Source organism: Ips typographus, linkage group LG5 (genome assembly GCF_016097725.1).
Source record: "Ips typographus isolate SLU linkage group LG5, UJ_Ityp_2.0, whole genome shotgun sequence".
Lineage (NCBI taxonomy): Eukaryota > Metazoa > Arthropoda > Insecta > Coleoptera > Curculionidae > Ips > Ips typographus.
The window spans coordinates 467,440-485,255 of NC_138426.1; the positions used below are offsets into that span (position 1 = coordinate 467,440).

Consider the following 17,816-nt stretch of genomic DNA (forward strand, 5'->3'; position numbering starts at 1 on the left):
GAACCCTTAACCTTATCAGTTTACTACTTGGACCTTTGGTCACACCGTACAAGAACACCTTGCGTGTCCCTCTTTACGGTGTAGCTGAAGGGCTGAATTAGACTCGCCCTCCCCGTACTTTCATGCAGACGCCGGTGATTACGGCAGTATTGGCCCTTCTAATCAGGGGGTAAGATTAACCCCACTGTATTCCTTAATTTAATCACTTTTACAATAAACCAGGCTTACCTGTGAACTGAGTTGTTCCTCTACCATCCCTCACTACGCACCCCTAAACGTGACAATATCTCAGTCGCATCCTCTTCTAAGATATTTCAAACAGGAGTTCTGACGTCTACCAACTTCTTCTCTGAAGCTTTCCTTCAATTATCAGCCTACGTAATTCGTATTTTTCAGCATGTGTATCTTGTTTCTACCTCTTTAATTGTATTTCATAACTCTTTTGTATTTTTCATTCAATACCCTTTACATATTTACTTACGATTCAAAAGCCTCGATCTTCTTCTCAGTTATTGGACTGAGAGTCCAGCCTTTACCAGCGTACCGTTATACACTGAAGATATTTCCCCAGACCACGGGAATTCTGAGCTTCAAGCTCAGATCAGTGAAATTTTTTCTGGTTTGCTTTGGGTTGATTAAGGTGGAAAGATATGTGAAGGATGATACCTATTTGATATATCTGCCACTGATCCAAAGTGAAAACCGATCAATTTGGTCTTGGAAGTGTTCATGTGTAGTCCGAATCGTTGTGTTGTCTGATTTGTTATCGGCTAGGACCACAGTGTCGTCTGCGAATAATATTAGTAATGCGGACTCCATTCACTCCCATTTCTTCCATTCGAGCCTCCTTCAGTTAGCTTTCGAGTAAATATTAAACAGAAGGGGGGACAAAATGCATTCCTGTCTACTCTCACTCCGCAGTGTGGTTCCAGTAGAGCTGTACTATAATTGTATGGTTCCTCTTGTCAATCTCGGTTGCTGCTAATGTTTCTAGCATTTTCTGATGCGTGATTCTTTACGATAGTCAATGAGACAAGCGTATACTGCTATGTTCATGTGCATACATATCTGTGTTAGCACGTTTAAGGAAAAGAAAGCTTCTCCACTCTGAAATCGTATATGGGTTCTTAGGAATACTTTGAGGACGTGGGACGTGGGATTCTTGCACTGTAGATGGTGGATTTTATTTAATCTTGTGGCTTTTTTGTTTTTTTGAATTTTTATTTCGTCCACTCTTTGAAATTGTCATCATCCACCTCCATGATGTTCTTCCATCAATTTAATTTTTCTTCGATCCCAGTTCTGATCTAATTATTGGCACATCTGAGGATTCCCAACTTGATTTTTCCTTCCTATTCCTGTCATCACTTTTGCCTTCATGCTTTTCCGGCAATAACTTAATTTCTCCACATTTCTCAGACAGATACAGCTCGCTCTTCACGGTCTTGTTTATCTCTTTATATTTCAGCGGTTCCACTCTCCGAACTTTAACTCAGACTTTTATTCAGAAAGCCCTTCTTCCCAGTTGATTGTTGTAGCTGCAAAATACAATATAAAAATCTGTTTTTTCTACATAAAAGTCGGCGATTTTCCTGAAATTCCTATTAGCAATTGAGCAGTTCAACATACCCGTATATTTGTTTTGTTTGATGCACAGAACCATAATTGCATTAACCAATAGAGAGTGCTATTTGCATGAAATTCTCATCTAACAGACCAAACTGGCATTCCTGCAATTCTCTTCTGATATATTTGCACGTTTACAACCCTGTAAATATATTACACGTTTGTTTACAACTTGTTGTGGTTATGATAGTTTGTCTGGATAAATTCACTTTTATGGATTAATGGTTTGATTTATTATGAACAGGCTGCAGTAAACTGAAGGAAATGTTTCTTTGTTGTTAATTACAAAATAAAATAATGTGACTTGCTATTATCGGACACAAGAAGGAGAAGAAACACTGTCGAGATGATTTTGAGCTCAAGTTAGGTTTGTCCAAATCTAAATTATAAAAAAAGTCAATTTAGTTTGAATTAAACATTTTTTGATGCAACTTTAGGGCAACATACATTTTTCATTTTGATAAAAAACTTTCTTGGCTTTATTGTAAAATTCAAACCACCCTCGATGCTATGTGCGCCAATCGCAGATATATTGGAAAATTTTATGAGCCACTTCTAAAGCCATAAAAACGTGATAGTTTCATATAAAATATACATACAAGACTTACCAACACACTGGGCGTTTTTTAAAAGAATAAAAGGCAATAACATACAAATTTTACAGGTAGGACGTTCAGAAATAATGTAATGAAGAAATAATGTGACCGCTCACCAGTTACTTGAAAGTCTAAAATAGCAAATAGATGTGTTGCAATGCGATTTATCACAGAAATCTCTCTTCTTCTTCAAGTGCCTTCTTCATTACTGAAGGTTGGCGACAATACCAGCAAACTCCTCTCTATTTCTTGCTGCTCTCAATAGGGTGCATCACAGAAATACAACTAATAATTATAACAAGGACTATAGGCCATGCTGAACAGCGTTATAATGTGTTATAACTGTCAAATTTAACGTCTTAAGTTGCCATTTAATGTCACAACTGCCAAATTACGAATAACAATTTGCGGCGTGATTTATCAAAGATCACACGTCTATTGGATACCTTATTTCATGGATTTTGACAGTTGTGGCAGCTGTCAGAGGACGTAAGACACATATCAAAGCCTCACAAATGTCCAATTTGGGGCTCTATTGGGGTGTAAATACAAAATACAACGATTTTGTGTTGGATAATTTTATATCACTGGGCAATGACTTTCAATAGTTTCACCTGATTTTAAGTATCATTAAGTGTCATTACTATCAAATTTAACGTTTTAAACTGTCATTTAATGTCAAGACTGCGAAATGCAACTCCAGAGAGTTACGAATAACATTGATAATTACGTCATTTAACGTGACAACTGTCAAAATTCTCTCCATAGAACTATACATACAATGTACAATGTGATTTATCTAAGGGTAGAACTATTTTGGATTGGTAATTTCACGTTACATCTGCATGATTTTTGACAGCTGTCAGGTGACGTAAAAAACATATTGATGTGTTGCTTAGCCTTACAAATGTCACTGCCGAATGAGTTTTAATAGTTATAACAAGTGTAACCTAACTATAAGCCACGCTGTAAAGTGTCATGCAATGTCATAACTGTCAAATCTAACGTCACAACTGCCAAATTTAACTCCACTGTGTTACGAATAACAATGCGGCGTGATTCATCAAAGATACCCGGCTATTTGACATTTTACAGTTTTACGGCACTGTTCAATGAATTTTGACAATTGTGACAGCTATCAGGTGACGTAAAAAACATATATAAATTACATCTTAGGCACACAAATGTCAAATTTGGGGCTTTATTGAGGTGTAAATACGAAGTACAACTGTTTGGCTCTTGATATAGTTTCATGCCACTGCTAAATGAGTTTTAATAGTTATCACAACTATCACCTGACTATAAACCACGCTGTAAACTGTCATTAAGTGTCATAACTGTCAAATGTCTGGTCTTAAACTGTCTTTCAATGTCACATTGCCAAATTTAACTCTACAGAATTACGAATAACAATGCGGCGTGATTCATCAAAGAGACGCGACTATTTGACATTTTACAGTTTCGCACGGCACTGTTTAATACATTTTGACAGCTGTCAGGTGACTATAAACCTGTCATTAAACGTCATAACTAGTTCAGTTGGTCAAAGTGGTCACCGTTTTTCCAACCAAACGAATTAAAAGCTTCTTGAGCGGTTCGGCGTTGTCACATTGACTGAATCAAGAGTTTTGCTTTGGCAACGTTGATTTGAACGTAATTTTCAAGATTTTTCACGTGGAAAGAGTGTTTTGGATTTTTGTTTTTACTAAGAATAAAGTTTGTAAAAGTCTAATATAACCATAAAATATGACAATATGGAGAAAATTCCGTTGGGTCATCTCTAGGTATGTACCGGGTGACCCAATAAGACTGTTCCTCGACCATATCTCATAATCTCATTTTCTCAATATTTCAGGTTAGGAACGAGAATTTGAAAAACTGTTTTCACTGGCCTATTTGGATGTTATTTGGCTACTTTTTCATAAAGAAAATGTCATATCATTCCATTTGTTTTTTAAATTTTTTTTGGAGTTTGAGTCATGGTGTCAAAAGTAGCCCCCTGGCGCAGAAAGATTCAACTAAATTAACTATATTTTGGTTGATTCTTATTGCCCAAGAAATCCTCTTTTCAACAATACCAAAATTTGTTAAAATTGGTCAAACCGTTAAGAAGTTAAAGCAGGTTATTGCAAAAACAATTAAACACTTCACGCCATCTTTGTTTTTGAAATAACAGAAATTTGTTTTTTACGAAAATGATAGACAAATTGGTTTGCTTTAAAAATGGGAAAAAAAACTCTAGTTTATTATGCAAAATTTATAGAAAATGCAATTTAAAAATTTAAGATGGCAGTTACGGCCTCTGGTGGTCATTTTAAGAACTTGAAAATATTTTCCAGCAATTCTTCATGGCCGATTTAGCTAAAAGATTTTTTAACCCAAAATCATACGACGAACGGTTTCCGAGATATCGAGATATCACCCGGTACATCATTAAAAAGATAGAAAAAAGTGTAGTTTATAAAATGATATAAGAAAGTTAAAATTAAAAAAAAGTTATCATTTAGCATTAAATTGCTCTTTCATATTTGAAACAGAAATCGTCAGATTCCATCAGAGGCTTATTCACTCACATGTATTAAAGGCGAGTATAAATAACCGCGGTTCGTATATGCGATTACTTTATTCGAAACAGGAAATAGATACAGAGAGGAAATAATAAATCAACTTACTTGGCATGCGTACGTTCCGTTATCCCGTTTCTGAACGTACTTTATTTGGAGCGTCCAATCATCCGAACCTTCGGGATGAAGAATTTGGAATCGTTCGTCATTCGTGTAAGTTGATACACCCGAAGACAGGATGTGCCAGTCTCTTTTTCGTATCCAGGCTACTTGCTGTAACAAAAATCATGCTTGGAATAATATTTTCAAAAAAAAAGTCAGCCAGTAATCATGCTTAGCAGTAGAAAAGTCCTTTTTCTATAAACCATACAAACGGGTTGTAAATTAACTGCAAAATCGGTACAATGAAGAAAACATTCAAAATTATAAAAAAAATAGGTTGGCACCGTCTTAATATCTGTTAAAATGGATCTACTCAATCTTTTCACCAGCATAACCTAACATTCTAAAATTAACTCCCTAATGATCTATCCACAATTTGGTGTATCTGGTATAACTACCGTTTTTGTGGTTCTTAAATTTTGTTATTGAATAGGAAATTTAATGAGAATCCCAAAAATGTGCGTAAAACAGTAATTTTCTTACTCTAAGTCGGTTTTACAGGCGATTTTGTCTATGACTGCCCCTTCAAGCTATGTTCCTGGCAGTTCAAAATTTGACACCGCTTTTCCCCATGACTGTACTAAATTTTATACTGTTTGTCCAGATGTTGGATAGGAAATTTAATGAGGATTTCAAAAATGTGCTTAAAACAGTAATTTTCTTACTCTAAGTCGGTTTGTCAGGGGATTTTGTCTCTGACTGCCCCTTCAAACTGTGTTCCTGGCAGTTCAAAATTTGATACCGCTTTTCACTCCGACTGTATTAAATTTTGTACTACTTTTTAAGTTGTTGGATAGGAAATTTAATAGGGATTCTAAAAATGTGCTTAAAACCGTTATTTTCTGACATTTGTCTCAATCTGCGTTCCTGGCAGTTAAAAATTTGATACCGCTTCTCTCCATAACTGTACTAGATATTGTACTGTTTTTCCAGTTATTGTATAGGAAATTTAATGGGGATTTAAAAAATGTCCTTAGAACAGTCATTGTCTGACGTTAAGTCGGTTTTACAGGCGATTTTGTCTCTGCTCCTTCAAACTGTGTTCCTGGCAGTTCAACTGCTAAATTTTGTACTGTTTTTGCAGTTATTAGATAGGAAATTTAATAAGGATTCCAAAAATGTTCTTAAAATCGTCATTTTCTAACTTCAAGTGGGTTTTACAGGCCATTTTGAATTTGACTGCCCCTTCAAACTGTGTTCCTGACGTTCAAAATTTGATACCCATTCTCTCCCTAACTGTACTAAATGTTGTACTGTTTTTCCAGTTATTGGATAGGAAACGAAACTTAATGAGGATTTCAAAAATGTGGTTAACACAGTCATTTTCTGACTTCAAGTGGGTTTTACAGGCGATTTTGTCCCTAACTGTCCATTCAAACTATGTTTCTGGCAGTTCAAACTTTGATACCGCTTTTCTGCCTGACTGTACTAAATTTTGTTCTATTTTTCCAGTTATTGGATAGGAAATTTAAAAAGGATTTCAAAAATGTTCTTAAAATCCTCATTTTATAACTTCAAATAGGCTTTACAGGCCATTTTGTCTCTGACTGCCCCTTCAAACTGTGTTCCCGGCAGTTCAAAATGTGATACTGCTTTTCTCCCTGACTGTAATCAATTTTGTACTGTTTTTCCAGGTTATTGAATAGGAAATTTAATGAGGATTTCAAAAATGTGGTTAAAACATTCATTTTCATACTCTAAGTTGGTTTTACAGGCGATTTTGTCTCTGACAGCCCCTTCAAAATGTGTTCCTGGCAGTTCAAAATTTGATACCGCTTCTCTCCCTAACTGTACTATATTTTGTACTGTTTTTCCAGTTATTATATAGGAAATTTTATGAGGATTTCAAAAATGTGCTTAAAACAGTATTTTTCTTACTCTAAGTGGGTTTTACAGGCGATTTTGTCCCTAACTGTCTAACTGTCCATTCAAACTGTGTTTCTGCCAGTTTAAACTTTGATACCACTTTTCTGCCTAACAGTACCAAATTTTGTATTGTTTCGTAGGTTATTGGATAGTAAATTTAATGAAGACTCCAAAAATGTTCTTAAAACAGTACTTTTTTTATTCCAAATGGATTTTTAAGGCGACTTTCTCCCTGACTGTCCCTTCAAATTGTTTCTGGCAGTTGAGACTTTGATACTGCTTTTCTGCCTGACTTTACTAAATTTTGTACTGTTTTTTCAGATTGTTGAATAGGAAATTTAATGAAGATGAAGAAGATTTATGACAATTGTCACGTCAAACTACTATGTCAAAACTTTCAAACTGTGCTTTACAACGTGGCAATATCTTACTTAAGAACCGACGTTTCGCTTTTTGGTTACCATCATCAACTTTAATTTTTCTTTTAGGCGTCGTTATGGATTTTTACATTTTCGAATAAAGCATTTTTTTCTGATTACGATGATGTATGTATAATGCGGAAATAACAAAAAATCTGTTTTTATTGTTGATGCGAAGAGGATTTGTCGTAATTTTAATTAGTGTATAACAAGTTCTTAGTTTTGTTACAATTTTCTGAATTATTTTTATTAGCACTAGTGATAAATATTATAGTATATTGCATGATAGAGCAAAACGTTTGATATTCAGTATAATAATGTATGTATGCTCTATAATGGCAAATTTTTAGATTTATGTTCAATAAAAGGATTTTTCTAAATGTCAAGAATAAGGTATTTTCAAAGATATAGAAAACCGACTTTTTAATAATAATTGACAAATGACAATTAAAAATCAATCGTAGGGGACCTTAAAAATTCCAAAAAATCATTTCATAAATTTTTGTAAAATTTCGAAAATGCAAAAAAACTGTGCAAAAATAGCAAAAATAAAAAATTGGAAATTAATCTTAGACAAAACAATCACTCTGTACATGTCGAAAATCAACAATATTGGACAATATGATAGACAGAAAACCCAAAAAAAAGTGCACAGCAAATGGTCACATTTCTAATCCGGGACAATGTTAGTTAATGGCAAACCAAAACAAACAATCGACATGTAAACGTAGCGATAATTAAAACAGAACTGGTGCGGAAATTGAAATCCAATTTTTATTTTGCCGTTGAATCAAATTTACATGAATGCGCTATTTATTCACCGCATTCGCTATAGTTACATCACCAAGTTGGAGGACAATCCCATCGAAATGGACGATGGCCGCAAGAGATTCTGGTTAGGAAATATCGATTACAAGGAGATTTGCAGTTTAACAACACAAAGGCATTAAATTGCCCTTAAGTTATTGATGGCGCAATTTCAGGAACTTCTTCTTGTGTTTGATCCAGATAAATCTCTGTAGATTGATAGAAAGTTCAGAAATGTAAGGTTTTTTTGCATTATAATTGTATTTTTACAGTTAATTTAACTATCTGACAAACTACCCATTTACTAGTTTACAATTCCTACAAATTTTTTGTATTTTAACCAAATTTGCGACCAGGATTTCTGTACTTGCATCCACCCTAATAACATATACAAAGTACAGTTTTGTAGAAAAATTTTAGCTCGTTAAAACAGGATGCACGAGGCAAATTGAAAATTGTCAAACAAACCAACAACACAAAAAGTCCTTGATTAGGACGGAAAAGTTTTCACTGTACAACATTATTTACATAAAAAGCGTGCGCTAACAAGTTGAGCTGCACTTTGAAAGAATTTTTCTCATTTTCGACGTGGAAGCTGATGTTAAATATTAGCAAAGTTGTAATCAACATATCAAAAGTTTCAGCGCCCTTTTCCAAGGTAACTTCGATGCTTTCGTTTTGTTTAGAAAAGTATGATGAAAGATTACGTGGTTTTTTTTTTGAAACTTGTTATTTGATAAGGTTTTTTTGTGTACATACAAAGCTAAAAGGTATTCCTTTGATATTTACTTTTGCCGTGTTTATGTTCTTTTTTTTTGTCAGGATTAAAAGTATACCCTTTGCTGTGCATTGTGACCCTTATGGAGCAAAATAAAAATTTGCCATTCTTTATATTTTTGATTTTTCACTTTTTGAATGATTGTAACATTTTGATTTGAACTCTTATAGATTTCACTAAAACGCCATTAGAATATAACAAATCAGCAAACCTGAGCTTTATAGATTTGACGAAAACGTTTGACAGGATAAGGCTGGAGGACGTCATGAACGAGCTGGATTGTAGGGGATTACCTCCAAGCATTATGGAGACGGTTAGAGAGCTCAACACAAACACTCTCAATAAGTGATATGTGGTCTCAATCCAACGTCAACCACCAAAACAAAAAGCATGGTGATCCCCAGGAAACCACGCAGATGCAAACTAAAACTAAACAACAGAACAAAAGACCGGATCTTTAAATTCAGCAATTTGGGAAAAAAACAAGGCAGCCAGGATAGCAGGAGCCATACGAACATGCATATCACTTCCGACCAAAGTGAGACTATATGTATCTAGGATATGTCATACACGACAGAAACACGAGCTGACATAGCTGAAACAAAAAGGATGGCGCGAACCAATGAAATGCAAAATACTTTGAATGATCACAGAGAAAACATTTTGGGATCAAATAAGGAGCAACAAAATTAAGGAAGATTGTAAGACAGAGGACTTGGTTAGATGCACATCCGTTAGTAGATGCTACTAGAATGAGCACATTTTCAGGATGGAGAACCACAGACTGGCAAAACTCCAGAAACGAAAAGCCTGCAACCACGACCTCCCAAGAGGTTGAAAAGAAGCTGATCGTCGGCATCCCAGGAAGGGGAAAGGCCTTCAGGCTTCCGCAAAGAAGAAGAAGAAGCCATAGACACTATTTAGGGTGGTCAAAAGAAGGTTTGAAGAATCTTCTACAATACACAGGTTAGGGGCTGTTAAAGTAAAATCTGTTTAGATTTATTATTAGAGATATTTTACCGATCAATCCCTGGGTTATAACTAACCACTACGTGTTATTAAGCAGTGAAACTGACAAAAGTAGTTGATATATGAAACAGTAATAATTGCCCAATGGCGCATCATGATTCATCAAACCGAAAGTGTATTAAAAGTCAATTTAATCACACACAGTATATAGCCTGAAACGCCAAAAGCCACCTGGGGATATTTATTTCAAATTGAAATTGGAAATACCTTCCAATTTTAAATGTTAAATTTTGTGTACATCGAAAATTCCAATCGAGTTTTTAAACGGGAGTGTATTTTGCATATGCAGGGTATTATGTGAAATTATGACATTCCAATGGATTAGAGAGTTTAATTTAGATTTTTGTCGCTCGTAAATTTTGACAGGGAATTCTACTGAGCCAAGTAAATGTAAAATTCACAAAAATGTCATAAAACATACATCAAATAAAATCATTCAAGTACTAGAAGAGTTGGTGTGTGTCCGTCCCCGGAGCCTATCACAAAGCAGGATTAACTGAGCCCGAGCTGTGACAAAGGTTGCGGCCACACAAAACTCCTCCAAAAGTCACATACAAGTTGGCCATCAGTCTTATAATATGACAAGTTATTCAATATTTGACGTGTCTTTTTCTTATTTCAATTTCTCAGCTCTTCCTCAATGTCTTTAGTAGCTTCTAGCTGATTTTTTTCAAATCCTTTACCTAAAGTTATGGAGTTGCATGGTGAATACAGTCAGTTAATCAAACTATAATAGTTTTAAAATTTCAGTTCAGCAAACTAACCTAACCTAACCTAACCTGACAATTTTGAAACAGGTCAATTGCTCTGTGTTCTTAAAAGTTTTAATCCAAGTTGTTTCACATGTTCACGACGTAAAGTTATGGAGTACGAGAAAAAATCAACATGGCGACTGTATTTAAAATTGGTTAGTACACTCAGTTCGTACGTCACGCGCCAACTCACGTAGTTACGACTGTAGTTACAATTGAAATGACATTTTAAGTGGACTCGTAGATTATAATGCCCTCCAAGAAAAGCAATCAATCATACTTTCAAAAGACTTATTATTCGAAGCCATTTCCACGAACAGGTTTCTTAGCCAATTTGTTAGGCCTACCATATATCGATTATCAGTTGTCTGTATGAGTATAGAAAGTTGTCTGACACTCCGATTATAAAGCATATCAGGGATTACATATTAGGGAAATTAGGGTATTTATAAAGTCGTTAAAATGGTCCCGGTTGACGTTTAATCAATTTTCTTGATAACATCATCGTCTTTCAAATTTTCAAATAGGAAAATTGCCTTAATGACGGCGGTGAACCGATCGATGTTTTACATAACAGTGGGTTTACAGATCCAGCAGTCTTATGTAACAATTATTATTAAGTTAAGTTATTTAACCTAACCCCAAATAGCATAAAATAAAACAAAATAGACAAAAACCGTCTAATCTAACCCAAAACAACATAAAATAGGAAAAAACAGCTTCATCCAGCGTGAAATAGCCTGAGATAGCCAAAAACAGTCTCATCTTACCCAAAATAACATAAACAAGTTTATGTTAGGTTACATTACGTTATTTTAGTTTAGGTTAGGCTGTTTTTACGCTTTTTAATTTTTTTGAGAAATCAAAAATCTTCCTTAAACGTAACCTAACCTAACCTCACCGGAAACAAAATAAAATAGGCAAAAACAGCCTCATCCAGCGTGAAATAGCATGAGATAACCAAAAACAGTCTCATATTACCCAAAATAACATAAAATAGTCAAAAACAGCCTAACCTAACCCAAAATACCATAAACAAGTTTATGTTAGGTTATATTATGTTATTTTAGCTTAGGTTAGGCTGTTTTTACGCTCTTTAATTTTTTTTTGACAAATAAAAAATCTTTCTTTAACGTAACCTAACCTAACCTAACCCAAAACAACATAAAATAGGCAAAAACAGCCTCATCCAGCGTGAAATAGCATGAGATAACCAAAAACAGTCTCATCTTACCCAAAATAACATAAAACAGCCAAAAACAGCCTAACCTAACCCAAAATACCATAAATAAGTTTAAGTTATGTTATATTACGTTATTTTAGTTTAGGTTAGGCTGTTTTTACGCTCTTTAAATTTTTTTGATAAAATAAAAAATCTTCCTTAAACGTAACCTAACCTAACCTAACCGGAAACAAAATAAAATAGGCAAAAACAGCCTCATCCAGCGTGAAATAGCATTAGATAGCCAAAAACAGTCTCATCTTGCCCAAAATAACAGAAAATAGTCAAAAACAGCCTAACCTAAGCCAAAATACCATAAACAAGTTTATGTTAGGTTATATTACGTTATTCTAGTTTAGGTTAGGCTGTTTTTACGCTCTTTAAATTTTTTTGATAAATAAAAATTCTTCCTTAAACGTAACCTAACCTAACCTAACCGGAAACAAAATAAAATAGGCAAAAACAGCCTCATCCAGCGTGAAATAGCATGAGATAACCAAAAACAGTCTCATATTACCCAAAATAACATAAAATAGTCAAAAACAGCCTAACCTAACCCAAAATACCATAAACAAGTTTATGTTAGGTTATATTTAGTTATTTTAGCTTAGGTTAGGCTGTTTTTAAGCTCTTTAATTTTTTTTGACAAAAAAAAATCTTTCTTTAACGTAACCTAACCTAACCTAACCCAAAATACCATAAACAAGTTTAAGTTAGGTTATATTACGTTATTTTAGTTTAGGTTATGCTGTTTTTACGCTCTTTAAATTTTTTTGATAAATAAAAAATCTTCCTTTAACCTAACTTAGCACAAATGCCTTATGTTACGTTATGTTATGTCATGTCATGTTATGTTTTAAGTTTGGTAACCGACTAAACTAAGCATGGATAAGAAAACACTCAAACGTCATAACTGTCAAAACGCTTTCTCATAAAGCAATAAAATGTATAATGTAATTTATCGTATTTATGCTTACTATTCTGACTTGTTTCAGTATTTTTTGTTTATTTAGCAATTTTTAAGCTTTATGGAACCAAATTTAGGGCAGTTCCCAGGACTTTTGGCTTTAGTATTTACTAGTATATATTATCTATCACATTTCAACTTACAGCTTAAAAATCAAATAGTTTTGTTTGGTATTGTGTTTAACAGGCTGTTATAGTAAAAATCTTGCAATTAAAAAAAAACTGAAACTAAATAAATTCATGCAAATAAATACACAAAAACCAACGAGATTTTCATGCAAGTAATGTTCTTCTTGTTGACATAAACTGTTGAAATTTGTGACGTCATCCCAATTTAGTTTGATTTTCTCTGTTCAATATACGGCATGAATCAAATTGATGGAATTAAAATTTTAGCTGATTGTTATTACATTTCAATCCCGTGTAGCTTTCGTGGTGTTGTTTTACATGAAATAAATATTATGCGTGGGGCTGTGTTGGTGTTTTTTGATTGCAAAACGTGATTAGACTGGTTTTGCGTGAGTTTCGGTTATTCAAATTAAAAAATTAATAATAAAATGGCCGTTGTTTTACCACGGCACGTTATACAAGTAGTTACAAGCATACAATGTTGGAGACCAATAAAAAAATATTTTAAAAGCTTTTGACAAAAAATGTATCTAATTTTAAGTTTACTTTAAAAATAAAAAAATACGATTGCAGTGGTTTTGTTGTTTATAGAGAGTTTTAAATTTAAATTTAGCCCAAACAAGCTACTAACAATCATGGAATAGGCTTTGGCAAATACCGCCATATTGATTTGAAATCTTTCGAATTTGAGAAATATTTTTTTTTAATTGGTTTTTTAACCCAGACAGTGCCACGGAAAACTTTAAATTAACACAATCTTGCTACTGAGTAAAAAGCAAATCTTAAAAGACAATTTCAATTCTTACAGAGACTGTTAAAAGACAATTTTGCTCTAAATGATCGGCTAACAAATACTGTGTTCTTATAACAGTCGTATGTCCTCCAGCCGCCATTTTTCCAATAATTAATTTCATGGAGGACAAACAAGCTTAAGGTTTGAATCACAAATAAAAACGTTGCTACTGCTCTTTTTGATTTTCAGGAATGTAAACTTTGAAAACATTGGGCAACAACTATATCTACCTAGTCTATACTAGGCCAAATCAAAATTCAAAAATTAAATTTTTGATGAGGTTTTTATATGTGCACTGCCAAATTATCATCGAAACTCCTAACAATCTTTTCAAACATCTTAGAAAGCAATTTTGCTTTCAAAATGGTAGTCTGACAAAAATTATGGCATTAAAACAATTGTTTGGCAGGAGCAACGTCACTCAAATATGTCCTCCAGCTGCCATTTTGTTTATCTCCAGGAGAACAAACAAAGCATCAGACAAATTAGAGAGTTATCTTAGAAACTTGCAGTTTAAGTTAAAAATGCTAAACTTGTAAAATGTTGCCTATTTGTCTGTATAGGGTGAGTCAACGATAGAGTAAATACATGGTGGTTCATAAAGGCGTGGAAGATAAAATAGTAGTGTTTTTAAATGGAACCCCCTGTTTTTCAACACAATCAAACGTGTGGTCTATCTGGTCAGGCTTCATTCAAATTGATTCAATATCTCCGAATCTTTAATTCTGGTATAAGCGCTCTCACATTGACAGGACCAGCCAGCCAAGAAGAGGACCACAATTTCCCCCCAGACCTTGGTAATGGTAATGGTAGGTGTGGATGGTGACAGATGTACTGCGACCTGATTAGATTTATTGTACCCCATCTTCTTCTGCTATCTCAAGGTTTCCTTATTCATAGCAGTTCCTCAAGATTTAGTTCCTTTAGGAATTTCAGGATCTTGAGTGGGTCTGTTCAAGGTATTTCTTCCACAGTCAGCTGGGGTAATTCCAGTGTGTTTAATCTTCTGTGGCGTACAGCATAACACTCCAGCAAAATGTGGTGGGGTGTTTCTGGTTCTTCTCCGTAAAACCTGCAGGTACTGTCCTCTTCTAGGCCTAGCTTTCTTAAGTGTTCTCTGAGTGGACAATGACCCGTTAGAAACCCCGTTAATGCCTTGAGACTAATTTTGCTGAGGTTAATCAGTGTCTTCGATCTTGCTCGGTTAAAATTGCCGAGGAGATCTTTGGCCTGCCTTAGTCCTGGAAGTCTTTGCCAGTGCGTTGCTCTCAGTTCTTCTTTAGCTTTATTAAGTACTTCCTGGACATATGCTTTTCCAAGGCCTCAGAATTGTTCTGGCCCTATCAGTGGCGCTGGTGCTCTTTTTCGTGCCGGAGTATCTGCTTGTTCGTTACCCTCTACTCCGACGTCCCCAGAACCCAGAGGATGGTTACCTTGTTGTTCCTTCCTAGATCATTGAGCTTTCCTAGGCACTCCAGAACCATCATCGAGTTGATGTTAGATGAGCTCAACGCTTTGATGGCTGCTTGGCTATCGGAAAGGATCGCAATTTCCTTGTTCCGGTAGTTCCTGTTGAGGTTAAACTGAATACAGCTTTTTATTGCGTGAATTTCCGCTTGAAAAATGCTAGGGAACTGGCCCATGGGTTCGGAGTATTTGGTGCGAGGCCCAGAGACTCCTGCTCCAGTCCCCTCGGGAGTTTTAGATCCGTCCGTATACCATATTATGGTATTTTTTCCCAATGTTTGAATGTATTCTCTGCTCCAATCTCTCTTGGTGCTCAGTTCCGTCCGAAATTGTTTTTCGAAACTAAACTTCCTGATGATTTCGTTGGTTGGCGAGGTGTGCATTGCCAGTAGGCAGTGAGTCCCTTGCACTGTGTGCCCTTCTTTTAAATCAGGCCTTATCCAACCTGAGATGTGCGCCCCAAGCAGTTCTTCTCACCATGATGTGGAGCGGTGTGAGATCGAGAATTACCTCTAGTGCTGCCGTGGGGTCTATCTCATTGTTCCTCGTTATGCAAAGACATGCTGCACCTTCTCTAATGTTTTTCTTGTTGTGGCAAGTTCGGTTTTTCTGTGCCACACTACTGCGCCGTATGTGATCATAGGTCTCACTATCATGGTATACATCCATGAAATGAAATTACGGTTTTAAAACGATTGTGTGGCAGGAGCAATGCTCGTCACAGGTTTTGCCAATAATAAATCTACTGGAGGACAAACAAACTTCTCTGATCAAACTTCACACGAATTAACTCGATATCTTGGAAACATGTGGTTTTAGGGGAAAATGCTTAACTTTCAAAAAGTTGTCCATTTGTGTATTAGTGTCACTTTGGTAATTTTGAGAGTGTTTGTTTTAACTATAACTATTAGAGTTATTTGTTTCCCTTTTCAGTATATTTATAGAAAAATTAGGTGAAATAATGTATGGAACCAGTTTTTCTTCTGAATGGATTTTGCATTCATTTGAATTACAGTTAACGAACGTCTTACTTGTGCGCATTTACTGAAATTCACACTTACCTCTCCACCTCCAATAGTTCTGTCTGGAGAACTCCTAACCCTACAATGTAGGTAGGCTGTAGCACCAAGCTGTACAGTCACATTGGTGACTGTATTGTTATCGTATCCTACTGAAGCTTCTGCACGGCTGTAGTCTTCATAGTTTGGATGCCACAACTGTCTCCAATCTGTGTACTTGTCTTGGTGTGAGTCTTTCCTTCCTAAAACAATAAAATTACAATTTAAACTTTTGTAAATTTATAGCTTCAGGTGAACATTTAAGTAAAAAAATGTTGAAAAAAATCAAAACCCTTTACTGCCGGAAGTTCCGAACGTGACTTCGATAAATTCCGCATGCCCGACTCTAAATTGGTTAACTTTTTTAATTAAAAGTAATCTGGCCAAAATTTTGCACACCGACCAAAAAAATCCATTTTGAATGTAAGTTCCCAAGGTTAGCTGAAAATAATTGGATTTAGTTAAACATGCACGCGGAGAGATTACCGAAAATGGCGGCAAAAAAGGGACGGAAACTTGAGGAAGGACATGTTTTTTGCGATCGTTAAATCCTGGACAGTTGCTCGAGCATATCTGAGTTTTGAAAGTTTCGGTCAGTAAATGACAGTTAAATGCGTATTGTTTGTTTCAGTTTGCGTTCGTTGAGGATTTAAATTTAAGTTTGTACAAAAGGGATCACAGTAACACTGGTTGTGCTAATGAGGAAGGTCATTATAGTATATTTCATTACCAGTACAGAAATGAGGATTTTTCCGTGCGCGCGTGACAAATTCTCGTGTGAGGCGCAGCCGAACACGGGAAGTCATGCAAGAACGGAAAATCCATTTCTGGACGAGTAATGAACGATATTTTTTATTATACTTAGGTACCTGAAATCAACATAAACAAAAAATATCGCAAAAAATTATTAAGAAAATCGGGAATATTTATTTTTATTTTTAAAACAGTAAAAATGTAAGTACATACAACTCAAATTAACAAAAAAAATACAAGTAGGTAATTCTAAGAAAATTAATTTTGGACAGAACCGTTATTATTAATAGTAATATTTATTGTACAATTCGTATTATTGTTGAAGCTCAATCCCTTTTGCATTTCTTTTTGTTGAACTAAAGACTCTGCTAAAGATGTTGAAGCGGAGTGTTCGTGTGTGCTTTGGTTCTCTTGATTGACTGTTACAGATGTTGTAGTTTCCAAGTTACAAGGGCTAAACAACTTCCGTGATACTTCAATTTTTCTTTGTATGGACTCTTCTATATATCCTTCTGCTACATTGGAAGAAAGCCATCCTCCGTGTCTTTTCAAAGTGAGCAAATCACCGCCGTTTTCCACCAACACGGTTGCCGAAGAGCGCCTTAGCCCATGTCCGGTATATTCTTCGGGATTTTTTAGTTTTAGGTATTTTGGAATATGTTTTGGAATACCACTGATAGTATGGCACCCAACATGTTGAGCGTAACATCTTTGGTTTCGGTATGCAACAAATAATCTTCTACTCTCCATATGTTTAGGGCGGAGATCTGCGTATTTTCGGTAAATTGTACAGGGATCGAATTTGCAATTTTCATTGGTAATGGTAAAA

At 35.1% G+C, this 17,816-nt stretch overlaps 1 protein-coding gene across 1 annotated transcript in view; it reads right to left on the reverse strand.

The window, feature by feature from the left end:
- The window catches only part of dpr12 (defective proboscis extension response 12), a 202,839-nt gene that overhangs the window by 52,835 nt on the left and 132,188 nt on the right, over positions 1 to 17,816 (reverse strand). Inside the window, exons 3-4 of the mRNA XM_081980717.1 lie at positions 16,238 to 16,437; positions 4,895 to 5,059 (exon numbers count right to left, since the gene is read on the reverse strand). Of these exons, the coding sequence (XP_081836843.1) occupies positions 4,895 to 5,059; positions 16,238 to 16,437 (365 nt within the window). The remainder of the gene's footprint in view (positions 1 to 4,894; positions 5,060 to 16,237; positions 16,438 to 17,816) is intronic.